General features: G+C 36.7%; 1 protein-coding gene across 3 annotated transcripts in view; it reads right to left on the bottom strand.

The window, feature by feature from the left end:
- Window positions 1-17,605, bottom strand: part of Dcc (DCC netrin 1 receptor) — a 1,032,721-nt gene that overhangs the window by 61,986 nt on the left and 953,130 nt on the right. For all 3 annotated transcript variants that reach the window (XM_057788956.1, XM_057788957.1, XM_057788958.1), the window contains exons 22-23: window positions 11,223-11,288; window positions 4,856-5,018 (exon numbers count right to left, since the gene is read on the bottom strand). In XM_057788956.1, the coding sequence (XP_057644939.1) occupies window positions 4,856-5,018; window positions 11,223-11,288 (229 nt within the window). The remainder of the gene's footprint in view (window positions 1-4,855; window positions 5,019-11,222; window positions 11,289-17,605) is intronic.

The following is a 17,605-nucleotide window of genomic DNA, read 5'->3' as shown; positions in this document are numbered from 1 at the left end:
GCACTGCCTTTAAACTCGGCAGGGCTACCGAACAAGAGGCCATACTGAGGGCTGGGAGGAACTGTGTTCTAACAGACAAATTTAATGCGTGTCAATTACTGCCAGGAGATTTATTTAGTTTTATTTGCTTGTATTTAAAATATATTGTTCCTATTAAATGAAGAAATACCACACAATGAACCCTTCCTCACAATGCAAACATTGCTTCACTATTTTATATGATAAAATTGAAGTCCTACTCACTAACTTGCAACCCAAGAAGATAGGCAGATTATAGTTAAATATGTGATGATATATATATCAATAGAAATGTTATGAAATAAATATGTCTATGTTTATTCAAGTAAGAAATTCTTCATGATCGATAAAAATAATTACGATTTATTTAAGGTAATAATTTGCATTCCCCTGTAAAACAGGATGAGCATCCCACTCTTCAGTGACGTGGTCACAGAGACAACAAAGAGGCCCCAGGTGTGTTCTTTATTCTGCAGCACTAACTGCCTTCTACTCTCACTTACTGAGAGCTCAGTAAAGAAGATTATTTCTTTTTCAGATTGGTAATGATCTTGCTTTCATCTATATTAACTGGTTCTAATGTTTCTGTGGTGGAGATCGTGTGGGGAAAAGTCCTCTCTAAAATTAAAAAAAAAAAAAAATAAGAAAACCCGTACATAATTGTAGGGAAAAACCTTTTACCCTTTCTTTCAGCATGCATCTAATAACACAATTATATTGCTGTAGCTCTGTTGTAGACCTTGAGATCAGGGAGAGTGATAGCTATGGAAGTTCTCTTATCATACAGGATTATTTTAGCTAACCTGGGTTTTTGTTTGTCCGTATGAAGTTGAGCATTCCTCTTTCAAGGTCAGTAAAGAATTGTGTTGGAATTTTGATGGGGATTGCATAAATCTGCAGATTGTTTTTGGTAAAATGACCATTTTTTATTATGTAAATCCGACTGATCAATGAGCATTGAACTTTCCATCTTTTGATATCTTCTTCAATTTTTTTCTTCAAAGACCTGAAGTTCTTGTCATACGTCTTTCACTTGCATGGTTAGAGTTACCCCAAGATATTTTTGTTGTTTGTAGGTATTGTGAAGAGAGTTGTTTCCCTGATTTCTTTCTCAATCTTTTTATTGTTCATATAGAAGATGGTTATTGATTTTTCCAGTCACTTAACTGAAGGTGTTTACCAGCTGCAGGAAGTCCCTGATAGAATTTTTGGTGTCACTTATGTATATTATCATATCATCTGCAAATAGTGATACTCTGAACTTTTTAGCCAGTTTATATTCCCTTGATCTCCTTTTGTTGTCTTATTTTTTTAACTAGAACTTCTAACACTATATTGAATAGAACAGAGAGAGTTGACAGCCTTGTCTTGTGCCTGATTTTAGTGGATTTGCTTTCATTTTTCTCCCCATTTAATTTGATATTGACTGTCGGCTTGCTATATATTGCTTTTATTATATTTAGGTATGTTCCTTGTATCTCTGTTCTCTCCAAGACTTTTATCATAAAGGGGTGTTGGATTTTGTCAAAGGCTTTTTCAGCATCTAATGAGATGATCAAGTGTTTTTTTTTTCTTTCAGTTTGTTTATATGGTAGATTACTTTGACAGATTAAAAAAACAGTTTGATATTGGCATAAAAACAGACAGGTGGATCAGTTGGATGGAATCAAAGACCCAGACATAAATCCACATACTTATGGACACCTGAATTTTGACAAATAAGTCAAAATTATACACCAGAAAAAAGAAAGCATCTTCATAAGTGATGCTGGTAAAACTGGATGTTGGCCTGTAGAAGAATGCATCTATCACTCTGAACAAAATTCAAGTCTCAGTAGATCAAAGACTCAACATAAATCCATTTACACTGAACCTGACAAAAGGAAGTGGGAAATCACATTGAACACACTAGTACATGAGGCAACTTTCTGAATAGAACACCAGCAGCACACACACACACTGAGATTGACAATAAATGGAACCTCATGAAACTGAAAAGCTTCTGTAAGACAAAGGACAATATCAAAAGGATGAAAGACAGTCTACAGGGAAGCTTCTTAACCAATTCTACATTTGACAGAGAGCTGATCTCCTAAATATATGGTGAATTCAAGAACGTAGATATCAAAACAACAACAACAACAAAACAAATAATCCAATTTTAAAAATGGGGTACAAACCTAAACAGAATTCTCAACAGAAGAATCTCAAATGGGCAAGAAACACTTAAAGAAATGTTCAACTTCCTTAATCATCAGGGAAATGCAAATCAAAATGACTGAGATTCTATCTTACGCCTCTCAGAATGGGTAGGACCTTAAACACAAATGGCAACTTATTCTAGAGAAAATGTGGAGCAAGGGGAAAACTCCTCCATTCCTGGTGGTTACACAAACTTGTAAAACAACTTTGGAAATCAATATGGTGGTTGTTCAGAAAAGTGGGAATCAATCTACCTCAAGATTCAGCTACCACTCTTGTGCCTATACCCAAAGGATGCTCAATCATACCACAAGGACACACTTGCTCAACTATGTTCATAGCAGTTTTATTTTTAATAACCAGAACCTGACAAAACCTACATACCACCAAATCAAAGAATGGATAAAGAAAATGTGGGTACATTTATGTAATGAAGTATTACTCAGCTGATTTCTTTGGGTCATTCACAGGATTGTGTCTTTGTCTTCATGTTCTCTAATTTTATTAGCTGGTAATGTTTGGGGAACACTCTGCCTTTTTCTGTTAAAAATTTCAAACTTTTATTATTCCAAAGGCCTTTCTGTGGGTTTCAAGGTGCTTTAAGGTGCTCTCCAAAGATTGACAAGTTTAGTTCTACACCTTAGAGAGCAGACATTTTCCCTGTGTAGGGACAACACACTCCCAAAAACATAGGTTAACTAGAAAACCTCTAAGAGATCTTAAGCTAGAATCAGTCAGTACATCCACACAATAATGAGTGAAGCAAGCAAAACTGGAACTCCAAACCCACTACAGAGAGCATCGTTAAATTCAGGGTTCCTCGTGAATGTGCCAAGGTTTTAACCACTACTAAATTTTAGCACCTGTTACCTGCCCCTTCACATGAATTCTCAACTCTAGCTCAGACACCTGAAACCTTGATGCTACACCATGCCAAGTCTGAACAACCCTTCTCAGGAACAGCAGATCAATAGACTATTCAATGTTTTACTGTCATTATTTGCGCATGGTTTGTTTCAATGGAAACACATATTGAGACTGGTCTCGAAAGTAACAGGTTTTACTGGTGTGGAGACCACAAAAAAGATGAATGTCTTATATTTCAGTGATGGATCATATTTTGTGGTCTTGGTTTCCTTATCAAAAAAGTGGGCTCATGGAGCTGTCAAAGTAGGGCTCCTTCTTGTCCCTGCTGCCTCTTTTGTCATGTCTCCTCTCTTCCACACCTGTTTTCTTGTTCTGCTTTGTCACCTTGCATATAGCCACATCAGAAGACCCTCACCATCAGCTAAAGCATGCAGCACTATGCTCTTGGACTGCAAGGATATTGAATCCAAAATAAACCTATATTCTTGATAAGTGATCCAGTTTCATGTATTTTGTTTTAATGACAGTCAATCATTCACTAAATTAATTAACTCGTGTTCCTGACCTTTGTTAAGCATTATGAGCTCTGGGAGGCCATGTCTTCTCTCAGCATTCACACCTGAGACTGACTTTGTTAAACTCCTTCCATCAACTTTCTCCTTTCAGGCAGTGAACTGGCTAACCAGTAACCACCAGTTCCAAACAGTACAAACCATGACTGTAGCTGGAGAGAAATTAAATGTGCAGACTGTATCTGGACCTGCACTTCTCACCGGTTCTATTTTCACACAGATTGCTGAGGGACACAATAGAGACCATCAATAGAGCTATAGGATGTATGAAAGAGAGAAAGACCAGGCGTGAGAGAAGTGGGGAGGGTTGCTGGAGAATCTTTCTTACAATGAATGTAGAGAATAGCCATTCAGCCAGCCACTTCCAGCCAAGCCTCAGGGTTTAAGTTAAGGCAAATGAGAGGCCAATAAGAAAATAAAAGGAAAGGGAACAAAAGGCATTCAAGCCAGTGAGAGAGTGAGTGTAGCTGAAAATACATGTCAGAGTGGATTTAATAAAAATCTAGAAGCCAATGGCCAGTAGACTCTGGCAGGGTTCCGAGGTACTGCTGGAAAGAATGGGTTGTGTCTAAATCATATTTTCATTCTAAACTTTGTGCATGATGCAACCCTCTCTAGACAGTAAAATCAAGAACTGTAAAATATGAAAATGTTTAGAAGTCATAAAATACGTTATTTCCTGACATTTAAAGATAGAAAAGGAGTAGGAACCTTTTCAAATTGCTGGACTCTTCCTTCTTCCCTAATGTCTAAGCATTCTGTATGTTTGTAATGACACTGAGTTTGATATGCTATATTTAGTCATCCATTCAACATGCATTGATTACCTGCCTGCAGGACTCCCTGCCAAATGTGATAAATATGTACTGTGGAGGAACAATATCTCCAACTGTCTAGAAGCAATTACAGAGATGGGTAGAATAGAGGCATGGCAGAGTCCGTTTCTGGGGGCTATTTCCAGAAGAATCTACAGAGAAGTAAAAGGAAACAGAAACGCACGATTGCCTCTAAGGGTTGTGAAAATTTGCAAGTCTAACTGTAACTTAATTATAGACTTACAATGGACAGAAGTGGGTCTAGTCAGGGTCAAGCAATAAGAGATGCACGGTGAATTATGGACAAAATCACAGAGAGAGCCATCAGGAATAGAGCAAGAGAAGGAAACTCTTTTCCTCATAGAGTCAGTTGCTACTTACTTCCTCTGCTGGGCTGAAGAGCGCCGGGTACAAATCACAGCTGCGATCACGACGACCAACACGGTGAGGATGCCGACAGTGACCACAGTTATCACAAGCAGGTTGCTGTTCTTCTGAGGAGTGACACTTCCATGTGGGGGGTGCATCTGTCCGATGGGCGGTTCTAGGGGAAAAACAAGCATATAATGTTCAGGGTTAGGGAGAGGTTGTCACCACCGCTCATAGGACCGTAAGAAAGACAAAGAGTTCTTACTGTTGAAGCCTGACAAACGTGGACAGGAAAAGCTATTCAAAATAGTCCAAAACAGAAAAAAAAATGTAAATGTTGATTAACTAAACAATGGTGATATACCTATTTAATAGAATACTGTCAATTAGAGGCTGGGTAGTGTTTCATGCCACTCATAAAATATCTAGAGTAGGCAAATCAAAGAAAATAGAATGCATTTTAGTGTCAGTCAGTGGCTGGAAAGAGTGGCCAGTGAGAACAGATAGGGGACTGAGCTGCTTTTTTAACTCCCAGAACCTTTCTAAATTAGATAGTGTAATGCTAGCCTAACCTGTTGATTATACTAAAGAAAAAAAAAATCCATGGAGTCTGCTTTGTGTTGGTAAGCTACTCCTGGTGTGGAGTCTTCCCTGGAGTATGGTTGCTATACCTAGCCACACTCCATTGCAGAAAACTGATTTTCTTTCTGCCGGCATGTATTATCTAAAAATAATTTCTTGGTTAAAGGTGGGACTCTGTGTCCACTTCCCGTTCTCAGTTCTGGTGGTTTTTTTTTTTTCTTTTTCTTTTTTTTTCTGGATTTAGGTCGTGTGTGCGTACTGCTAGAGTCTCCATGAATTCACATGTGTATCACTTCTGTTGTGTCTGAAGGTATTGTTGTATCTTCCCATTGGCATTAAAATATTTGCAGGGAATATTTTTTGAGTTCTTACTAATAATTTACCAGTCTCAGAACAATCATTTAACAGATACACATAGGACTTTTATGTCACATTAATTTGAGTAGTTGAAATGTGATGGCATTTGAGGGAGAAAAAAAACACGTTTTTAACCTGATATCCTATATGTGTTAACTTAAAAGAAAATTTAAAAGGCACCCAACAGTTCTGAGTATTTGTAAATCAATTAATAATTTCATTTTGTTACTAATAAAAAGGAAACAAAGTACTAAAACATGTCAAGTTTAACATTGTTTCCAAATGGAGGTCAACAGAATAATGTTTTATAGACTCTGTAGATCTTTTGATCAAATTCACTGAACTGATTTTTCAAATTCCATCTAGCAAAGGAATTGGTACTTCTTGGAGAGCATAGCAGGATTCAGTTGAAGTAATTTTCATGGTGGTTGTCTTTCAAACAAATGTAAAACACAAATTATGTTTCTAGAAGCTGAAGCATGTTCAGCATTTAGAAAGGATATGGAGTATATTCTAAAATTAAATGCATTATAAAATTGAAATAATATCATGTGAGCAAATATTTACCTTTGATTCTACCTGACATAAGAAAATATTAAGGAAGCATCTTCAGCTTCTACAATTTAATTAAGGGTTTTCAACTATGAGAGAATTCATGAACTATAGCACTGTTTTTTGTTTGTTTGCTTGGGATCTTTATTAGTTGAAATTCAAAAGTGAATTTTTAAGAGGGTGGCATGAAAAGAAAGGAACATAAATATTAGCAGGGTCTAAATTTATTTGCAACTTCCTTGAGTATCTGACAATAAGCTATTATTCTATTACTGTTTCAAGGATGAACCCAGCAAATGAAGAGAGTCAGAAAACCCCCATAATTCTGTCAGTCTAAGAGATATGTATGCATTTTCATTATGTGAGAGGTTCAAGAACAAAAAGACTTGAACAAATTTTTGTCAATGTAGACTTCTTTTAAGGGTGAGATACAGGAACAGACTTTGCTCTATGGGACCTTTTTTACATAGTTAATTGGGAAAAACTGTTCCCTTTCCAAACCTTAATTACTAGGCTTTTAACTGGGAATCCTACTTTTCAAAGGACATTGTAGAATCATTTATTAGAGCCAGGGCTTGAGTCAGATCACATATTCAGCATAAATCTTTTGCTAGCAATATAGTAGAGAAAAGAGATGAAGTTTCTTTTCCACCCTCCGTGTGTCTAGGGGTTTCCACTTCACCGTAATCAGTTAGTGTAATAGTCTGTACCTCTAGTAGTGATCTAGACGCCTTGCAGGTACATCATTAGCCTCATTCACTTAGCATAATATTTTTAAAACATCGTGAAGTGATGGAGAAAACTGAGCAGGAATAATGCCAACAGATTATGTGAACTGGTTAGAAGCACTGAATGTCATTATTTGTTTTCACTCCACGAACTTGCCTTGTGAAGTAATGTTTGTTAAGTTCAATTTAATTACAATTTTATTCTCACTAAGATTTTTATTTAGTAAAAGATAAAAAAGTACATGTAGTGGCATGCATTTCTCCAAATCACTGGCCTTTTCTTCATCTGAGGACTCTGTTAAACAGGTAAATTCTGTTGACTGACACATTCATGTCAGATTTAGTTTGGGGCCTGTTTTTAAATGATGGTTTCATTTTATTTTGAAAGACAACTTCAAGCACTTAAACAACTTTTAAGTTTGATCAACACTGGAAGACTGCAACATTTAAGAAGTGAAAATACAAGCATTTAGAAATAATTTTGAATAATTTATTATTGCTTATACTTAATAAAGCTAAGAAGCATATGTACACTGAAATTGAAATCTCTTGTAAAGAATTTACTTATATTTGATTCTTAAGCAATTGTGAACAAATTACAACTCTGCTTGCTAAACCTAACTTTATCCAACAATCCAACACTGCATCCTTTAGGACTTATAGCTTCTGAGAGGAGACAATTTTGCCTGTGGCTTACACTTTCTCCACCATTAGCATTTGCATCCACCGCTTGGCAATACTGAAAGCCATGAGGGGACCGTTACACTTTCCCTATTATCTGTATGGTTTCCTTCTTTAATTTTCCAAATTTTGTCTTTCAAAAAGTACTATTCTGTGGTCATATTCATAACAGAATGAACTCTTATTCAAATGACTTCATAAAATTGATGATTCAAAATAAGGATAATTCAAGAGTGTATTATTTACTACTATGTATGAATGCATGTATGCATATGCATGCAATGTATGCATATGTGTGTATGTAGGGGTATATACATGTGTAGATCAGAAGACCAATAATGACCATATTTCTACCTTTTCACTATAGGGTACAGGAATCTAACTCAGGCCATCAGGATTGATAACAAGCACCTTTATATACACAGGCATCTTGTTGGTCTGTAGAATGATTCTAAGGAGGATGTTGGTTCCTTAAGAGAATTCTAGAACTAGAACCTTTCTTTCTTAGGGATGTATATTATTTATGTTACATTATATTCTTAGGAATATAATATATATTATATTCATAGGAATGTGTGTGTGTATCACCACATAATTAAAACAACCTTTAAAAACGCACTTCTGCCTACTCATAAATTTTTCTCACTATCTCACTTCTGTAACTTTATTCTCTGTTTTTTCCACCCAGAAAATTTTTTATTTTGGGTTTTTGTTCCTGTAATAATACAGTTTCAAACCTGTGTCCATAATTTATTATTAGAACTCTACACTCTGTTGAGTCTTAGTGGCATTTTTATGTTACAGAAAATATTTACTTATATTTTATGTATGTGGTTGGTGCATACATGGATGTCTCTGCACTATGTCCATGTAGTGTGCAAGGAGACCAGGAGATGATGTAGAATCCCCTGAAATGGCAGCTACAAACAACTGTTAGTTGTCACATGGTTGCTAGGAACTAAACTCTGATTTCTGCAAGAGCAGCAAGTGTTCTTAAGCACTGGACCATTTCTCTATTCCACAAGTAATATTTCTGGATTGACCTTTTGAAAGTATGAAGTGTGCCTGTTAGACTGTTAAGTCTTAAGACAAACCTTGAATGTGAGTAAGTTAATGAAACTGGCACCATTTCTTGGCCAGAATTATCAATACCCAAGTGCACTGCACAGGGGACGCCACTGGTCTCTTTTCAGTTCCCACAAATGTGTTTCACATTAATGCTGGGCACTCCAGCCTGTGTTGACCAGAGACTGATTGTAGGCATTGACTTATCAAGTATTACAGGAATGAGGGGGAGGATATGTGAAAAACAAGAGGAAGATGTGTGCCTTCGGATGAAGCATCCAAGATTTAATCTTACTTAATAAGTAAGATTATAATCTTAATAAACAAAATTATTCCAGGCTGGAATAGGTGTTCAGGATGTTCTCTAAGGTTTGAATATCTTGACCCACCAAGATAATGCATATGTTGAAATCTAATTTTTTTTTTCTGAGATTTCATAGTGAGGTTTCTGGGTATGGTTATGTGATGCAGACAGAACCTTCATGAACTGGATCTGTGTCCTCATTAGAGATGCCGAGAGACTCCTGTTACCATTTACACCAAGGGAGGACACAGATTGTGCCATCTGTGAAGTAAAGAAGAAGTTCTTCCTGTGTGCACAGTGTCCTGTGACCTTGACCTTGAACTGTCTTTCCAGCCCTTGGAAGAATTAGGAACAACAAATTCATGTTGTTTACAAGTTACTGAATGTGACAATAACAGGAATGGATGAAAAATAAAGGAAAGTAAATATATTTGTCTATTAAGTAAAGGCTATTAATAGGGGAGGAAGTTATGGGGGAAATTGAAAAGTTATTAAAGAACTCTACCATTTGCTGTGGGACAGTGATTCAAGCATCTGGTTGTATAAACAGACACACACACACACACTGTGTGCATATGGATATACTGACACCTCTTGGAAATTTTATACATTTGATTATACTAGCATACAATAGGAACTAATCACTTAATTTGCCTATTTATTATAATTTCATAACCAGAAGAAAATTAAATAATATTTTTTCTCTTCCCATCTGGATCTTTTATTAAGAAACTGCCCAAATGGAAATGTATCTGTTAATTATTCAAATCTCTCATGCAATCCTACTAAAGTGGATAAATAATTTTGTTAGTTACAAAATGAAATACTGTGCAGCAGTGGAGAAAAATGAGTGAGAACTATTTTAAGCACATGGATAAAATTTACCAAATTTAAAGACAAATTGTAGCACGATCCATAGAGGATTTAATTGGTATTTTTCATAAAATTATAGACATGTGAAATAACTTATTTACATAGTCGTATATAGGAAACATCAATCTACAAAGTACATCAGAGAAGATAAGATGAATAAAGAGCACATGCTGATTCAGACACATCCCGGGGATTTCAACTGCATGGTCAACTGAAGCATCTTAGAGGTTATTATGTTGTGATATATAGCATCATCACAGATATCATTGCATTTTGCATATGGATGGTTTTTAGTGAGTCAAACCAAGCAAGAACAGCATGTTTTCCAGTGGTAAGCATGATACATTAGTCCTTTTTTATTGAGTTAATTTTTCCTTTCAAAGATTCTGTTTCAGCAAGACTGAGACATGCTTCTGGAGTGTGACTTTCAGCCTGCCCCATGTTCATTACCTGGTATTTCTTCCGTGTGGGCCCCTAGAAGCCCACAATTATAAGAAAAATTTCACTGGAGGAAGCAAGAAAAGAAAACTACCTAAAGTTGAGAATACAAAGGACCAGTAATAATAAAATATTATAGCATTTAAAGAGTGAAAAGTCCCAGTAACTTTATCAAGAACCGTTGGTGATAAGTCAATTGATAAGTCAATCGTTACTTGTCTCTCTCCAATAGAAAAGGCTGTTGTGAACATGGAGAATACACTACACATCTCAAACTGTAAGTATTTAAGTTCTTGTGCTGGTTAGATTTTGTCACGTTGACACAGAAGAGGGTAATCTGGGAAGAGGGAACTTCAGTTGAGTAAACGAGTAAGCACCGTTCTTCCACGGCCTCTGTTTTGGTTCCAGTCTCTAGGTTCCTACCTCGAGCTCCTATCCTGATTTCTTTTCGTGATAGACTATAAACTGTAAACTGAAATAAACCATTTCCTACCTTCATTGTTTTGGTCAGTGTTTTCTCACCATATTAGAAAGCAAACTAGAGAAGACCTGTGTCATTTATGGATTGCCCCAGTACTGGAACTTGTCTAATTATTTTTCATGCACCTGCCACCTCTAATTGTCATCATTTCGTGGTAGAATGTGTGAAGTTTGCCAATGACATCATTTTTCTATCACCACAGTAAAACTGGAAGTCCACAGTCCTTGCCCTTGTCAATAGAAAATTTATTTTGGACACTGTAGAATTAACTGTGTAATTACTGTAGCTAATCCAATAGAACTCAATTTATATACTTACCATTGAGAGTGCTTCTATCAATCAAGTTAGTATCAACTGGCCAATAACCTCCATCTCCATGACGACCTGTGTATATCAGCACATTAGAATGTTAGTGGATATAGCTCAGGGAACTACAAACAAAGCATAATAATATGGCAAGGAAAAAATTCTAAATCTGCAATGAATGAGCAGAATTATTGGTGCCAATTCTAAAAATTTTACTTTTCCAGTGAGTAAGAAAAATCTGTCATACTTAAACTAGTGAAATTCAATTCTCTGGGATGCAATCTCCTTGTTTTCTTCCTTTCTTTTCATCTCAATATTTAAAATATATTACCAAGACACAAACACAAAAGGCCCAACATTGCCATACTAAATGGTTTTCTCCTCAAGATTTCAGAACACAGATGAACTGAATCTTGGCTCCTAGGTCTAGCTGACTTTTACTGTCCTTTAACTGTCAGAGTTTTAGCATGTCCTCATTGCTGTCTTGCCAGGCCAATATTTGTTTCATTTTAAATTTGGTTTTGAGTACTTGCTAGTATTATTGGGTAAAGTAAGGTGCCTGATAAATACTTAGAGAACAAAGAATGTGACCAAGAGCCCCACCCACACGGTCTCCATATTTGTTAGCTCCTTTGCTGTGGTATTATTCACTGCCTCCCTTAGGTGTAAAACAGATACAAACATACCCTCTAAAAGAATGGAGTCACAAATTAATCAAAAATACTTATAATACAAAGTTAACTAAAGGTATTGTGTTACAGATGACCCTTTATTCATAAACATAGAGGACTGCAATCATTTGATTAACTTTGATCTTTAGAATATCTAGGTAGACCTCTCATAGAAAAGAGTTAGAGACGTGACTCTGTTTGCAGACATGATTCAGTGTTCAGCATTTGTTTCTGAAGTAATTCTAGTTAGGGCAGTGGCGAAAGTGTTGTTCACGATAACTGTGGTTTTCTTAGGTTCCATCGGTAGATTACATGTTCAACTTTACAAGTCAGCATTGTGACATTCTTTTGCATACCTAATGTTCTTCTCACTGATGTTTTTCAAGCATTTCAGTGTTTTATTTGTCAAAGAGTGGTGGAGAAGAAGCTTAGTATTCTGTTCTCTGATTCTCTGAGCACATTTTAAAAAATTCGTTGGGTATCAGTTCTCAGCGGAAGTTCGCATGGACACAAGACTTCCAATAAGCAATGAAAGAAATTAATTCAATCACAATGAATCATGTTTTTCACTTAAAATGTCATATTTAAACTCCGCTGGGCTTTGACTGTGTGTATGAAAGGAAATCGAAGTAAGGATGAGGCTTCTATTTGTATGTGGTAGGAAGCTGGGGATAAATAAATAAGAAGATGCTGTGGGCATTTTGGTGGGCTAACTATATCAGAGGACAGTCCTGACCTTCCCCAGACACCTGACTTATGTAACAAATACATCTGAAGTTTCAAAAAACGTGGGCGAAGCTTTGCCCATAGCACACTGTGGGATCTGTGTTGGAAGAAATGAAGTGAAACAGAAGTTCTACGTGCATTATAAAAATATTTTGGCAGCAACTGAAAGCTGCTGGATTGCAAAGCAGTCGGCCAAAAGACATGCTAACAACCTAATCACTTAGGCCAGTAAAAGCAATAAATGACTTCTGTAGGGAGTAATCCTATATTGGCTGGAAATGAGGTAGATAGCCTGGGGAGGATTTTCTTTTTCTCCAGCCTCCTGACGAATGTCTTTTTAATGAAGTTTCTAACTCTCTTTGCTAGTTTGTGGGAGGATGTAAGCAGAAGTGCACAGGCACATCCATGGATAATGTAGACAGGAAGCCATGTGGCGCTGGAACCCCTTGGGTTTACCAGGCTATCAATTACATTGAGAATACAGTAAGTAGAAAGTACCTCTGATATCATATGGGTCGGACATTGAACAAGATATAGGCATTGTGGAAATGCTTCTAAATATCATGGTGCTTACAACGTGGACATTTTATGCCCCCAAAATCTAATGTGTTGACATGGCTAGTTTTTTTGTTGTTTGCACTAGATTGATATCACATTATAAAATTAAGTAACTCTTAATGAACCCAAAAAAGTGTCACTTTTAGGAAACATGATATAATCAAAGAGGAAGATTGGATTCATGGGAATTTAGGTATCTTGTAATAGTTCATTGGGAAAGCACAAAACTCATTTCCAGTATAGCAAAGAACCAAAGATACCTGGATCTAAAGTCATAGAACTGAGCCATAATTTTGTGCTGTTTCCTCTCTTTGAAAGATGTTGTTAAGCTCAAAGGAGGTTTCTCTGATGGGCAAGTAATAACTAACTCCTAATAATAGTAAAAGCAATGGCAACAAAATATGCCTCCAGCACTGTTGGGAAAGACCTAGGAAGTTAGTAAATGAGACTAGAGAAACATAGGACATGATAACAATGATGCTGCTGCCAGGCAGGCCAACACTTGTTTGAGGACTTTGTGCTGTGAAATGATATTTAAGGTGTTCAGTTAATTTGGTTGATTTCATAAACATTGATTCACAGAAATAGAGGCACAGTTGGAATTTGGAAGATTGCTAGCGTGAAAGTCAGTCAATATAAATATTCCAACTACTGCCTTCCCCAAAGGTCTCAGCTTCATTAAAGGAGAATTAAATGGTAATAATTTATTCAACATTTATTGAATGCTTGCTACACAAAAGGCATACTCCTAGATTCTCAGAGAAGGGGGAGTATAAAAAGATGCATTAGCATTGTGTTCTGTGATGGCAGCTAGCATTGGTTCATAATGTCTAAAGCTTAAATAATCCTATTCATAATAATAATAACCAGCAATTGGAGGTTTGTAATTCACTCTGGGTTTAATGGTTTAAATACGACTTATACTCTTCCTTCCTTCCTTCCTTCCTTCCTTCCTTCCTTCCTTCCTTCCTTCCTTCCTTCCTTCTTCTTCTTTCTTTCTTTCTTTCTTTCTTTCTTTCTTTCTTTCTTTCTTTCTTTCTTGACAGGGTTTCTCTGTAGCTTTGGAGCCTGTCCTGGAACTAACTCTTGTAGACCAGGCTGGTCTCAAACTCATAGAGATGTGTGCCTGCCTCTCTGCCTGCCTCTGTCTCCTGAGTGCTGGGATTAAAGGTGTGCACCACCGCCGCCCAGCTTAATCTATCTATTTCTATACAGCACTACCGGATTTTCTTAAAAATGTTTTTTTTTAATTGATCTAGAATATTGAAAAGGAATACCTGAAAAAAAATATGGTATGTTAGCAGCGTTGCATTAGAATTTTAATGATTAAAGTTTTGGAATCCTTCAGTTATTTTTATGTAATATACTAAATCTCCAAAATTTAATGTTTGTGAGGATCCCAGAGTGACTTTGACAATAAGCTCAAGTATCGGTGACCTCCCTGTCATTTGCTCCTAGGACTGAAGATGAGAGGGGCAGAAGTCTTATGTCTGCCTTTAGGGAGGATGCAAATTAGTTTCTCCTTCATGCTGATCCCAGGGACACCTCTGATGAGCTCTCACTACTGGAGGAGAGACTCCTGTCAATTAAGATGCTTTTCAATGAATTACTAAATACTGTGCATTTTAATTTATTAGATTTTTACAAAATTTCCTTGTTATTTTGTTCTCAAAGGCCACTTAGATATTGCTTCTCTGTTTTTTATTGTGGGACAGTATGTGTATGTGTGTATGTGCAGATGTCTCTTTCTATGTGTAAAATTAACATATCAATGTTTATTTTATGTCCTCACTTACAGCACAGACGAACAGTATTTTCCATGATAAATAATTTTCCGGCACCTAGAAAAGATGCATTATGTAGGAGTTTTGGTGCTAGGGTCTATTTTTGTCCTGTGGACATTTATAATTTCAGGAAGGGGTGTAAGGCATTCGTGTGCAGAGGCCGTTTAGGAAGTTGGATGTGGTAGCTGTAATCTCATCTTTAATCCATCTTCTTTGAATGGGGATTCAGGGGGTCCACACTATCAATACCCAGAGAAATACATATGGGCCATAATCTAAATCAAATGGGCAGACTGGTCATCGAACAAATAACGTGCTGCACAGTCTCCCAAGGATGCAGAGCACGGAGTTATCGCCCTGATCTTAGAATTGGTTTTCTGAGAATAATTCTGGGGGTAATGATGAAAACTGCATCGATTTTATGTCTTGTACACCGGTGGATAAAGAAGATCCATTAATGCCACCTGAATACAATTTTACTGTCCAGCACACAGATCACATTGAGATATATTTAAAACAGATGATTTGTCAGAAGCGAGATATGTGTGGGAGAGATCAATTCATCATGCGGCTGATAATACTGCTGACTTTGAGCAAAGGTATCAGGGCATCAAAACCCACGAAACAGAACAATAAGGAATACCAAGGAGTTTTCAAATATATATTAATAGAAAGTAGCTGCTCACTTGTTCCTAAGGTCCAATGCACTGTGCTTAAATAAACATAAAAGAAATCACCGAGTGAAGGAAAACATTAGTGTTTCGGATGCAATGGCAGCTAAAGTTCTCATGTAAAGGTTGGTGTTGAGTAAATCCATGGTATTTCCCCTTCTCCAAAACCTTTGGTTGTATTTGCCTCCTGCAGAACTTCTGAGAGCAATAACTTGCAAAATAGGGAGGGGGGGGGTTGGTGAAGGACTGAGCTGTCTGGAGGGAGAAAAGCAGAGTGTGTAACCCTCTCCATGCATTTCCATCATAAAAGTTCCACTCTTTTCTATTATAATTTTCATCTGTACACCATTGACTGTGAATAGGATTGACTCTTGCTAAGAAGAAAACAAAGTTATAAGAATTCTTAGAAATCAAACTAGAAATCATGGTGAGAATTTAATGTTTAAATAAGAGGACCACATGAAAACAGGGTGCTGTAAGAGGAAAGGGAAGGATGAATTTTGTGGTATTTTTTAGTCATGGTATCCTGTACAAGGGAAATTTGTATGGATTATTCTTCTATCTTAAATGCTTGCTTTTGGTGGACATCTCAGTTTAATTCTTAGTATTAATATCCTGAGACAAATGTATAGTTTGACCAACCCTTGGGGGATGATTTCCTGAAAAAACTGCCTAAGGTAGGAAAAAAAGGAACCTTACAAATAATGCATTTTTTTTTCCATCAGAACAAATAACACCAGCACTGTCAGACTTATCATCACTACCAAATATAGAGATAACAGATGTCAGTCAATAAAACACTTTAATACAAACATCTTACTTTACTAATTAAATATGCATATGGAAATATCTCTGTATAATTTATATGCCATAGTACAATATATAATGTACTATGCACTTACTTCTAAACATTCTATCATTTGAGTCTCGCATTCTTGACACTGAACTAAGGAAAGTTAGGCAATAATTAAAAAGGAACCAAAGAACCCAAACACACAAATAATATCTTGTAATCACAACCCAGCAGTTAACTTTCTCCTTCAAGATAGCATGTAAAGTAAACTCATAATTTCTGAATTATGATCTTCATAAATCCATCTATCTTCCTGTTTGCTGGTAAAATTTGCTACCTGACCCTGAAGATCTCTATTATAACCAGCCGTATTTTAAAAGCCCAGCATTTTAATAGTTGTTGTAATTATTATTAACATTAATTTAGATGTAGCACTGATTAACAATTCAGTTATTAATAGAACAGAAGCCAGCTAACCGTTAATGGCATGGAGGCTGGTGGTGCTGTCTGAAGTTGTTTATTTCCCAGGGTCTCTCCTTCTGTCTCTTTGTCTCTAGCAAGCTGACATAATGGCCATCAGAGGAGCCTCAGAAATCACTTTTAGATTCAGCCCTGTCTTTACGAAACTAAAACATCATTCTGTTTTTTCAATATATAAGGGCCTTCCTGGATGACAGAGCCTTCCCAGGAGCTCATTTACCAGACATTGGCAACATGGACGATGAGGTCCAGCTTCATGTAGTTCATAAAATAGAAACTGCGCTCAAAGTCCACCGAATGACACTGATAGCCTCTCCTAGATGATCCCAAACTCGGGTTTGATAAGGGCTTGTGTTTGGGTGAAGCTCTAAGTCACACGGAGAAAGGATAGAAGTGACAGGATTCCGTCTTTCTCTAAGGAAGCTGCTGAGTGAAGACGTTAAACCACGCACATCCTTCTAGAGGATATCAATAATGAATCTATTGGAATTTCCTCCCCCACATATCTACTCATTCTCCACTCAGAGAAGTTTTTTTGTGTTGTGTAGCAGTTTCCTCTGAGATTCAACCATGACACACTGCAACCATGCTCCCCAAGACAGAAAGGAAATTACTCAAAACAGCTACCAGAAGTCTCTGAATCTGATTGGATTCACTAGGCTCATCCTCTCCAAGAGAGAGAAAACTCATTCTAAGACCAACCAAGATGCAA

The sequence above is a fragment of the Chionomys nivalis genome, chromosome 14 (assembly GCF_950005125.1).
Source record: "Chionomys nivalis chromosome 14, mChiNiv1.1, whole genome shotgun sequence".
In the NCBI taxonomy this organism is placed as follows: Eukaryota; Metazoa; Chordata; class Mammalia; order Rodentia; family Cricetidae; genus Chionomys; species Chionomys nivalis.
Note: the sequence above shows the minus strand (reverse complement) of the source record. Positions and strands in the feature narration are given on the sequence as shown.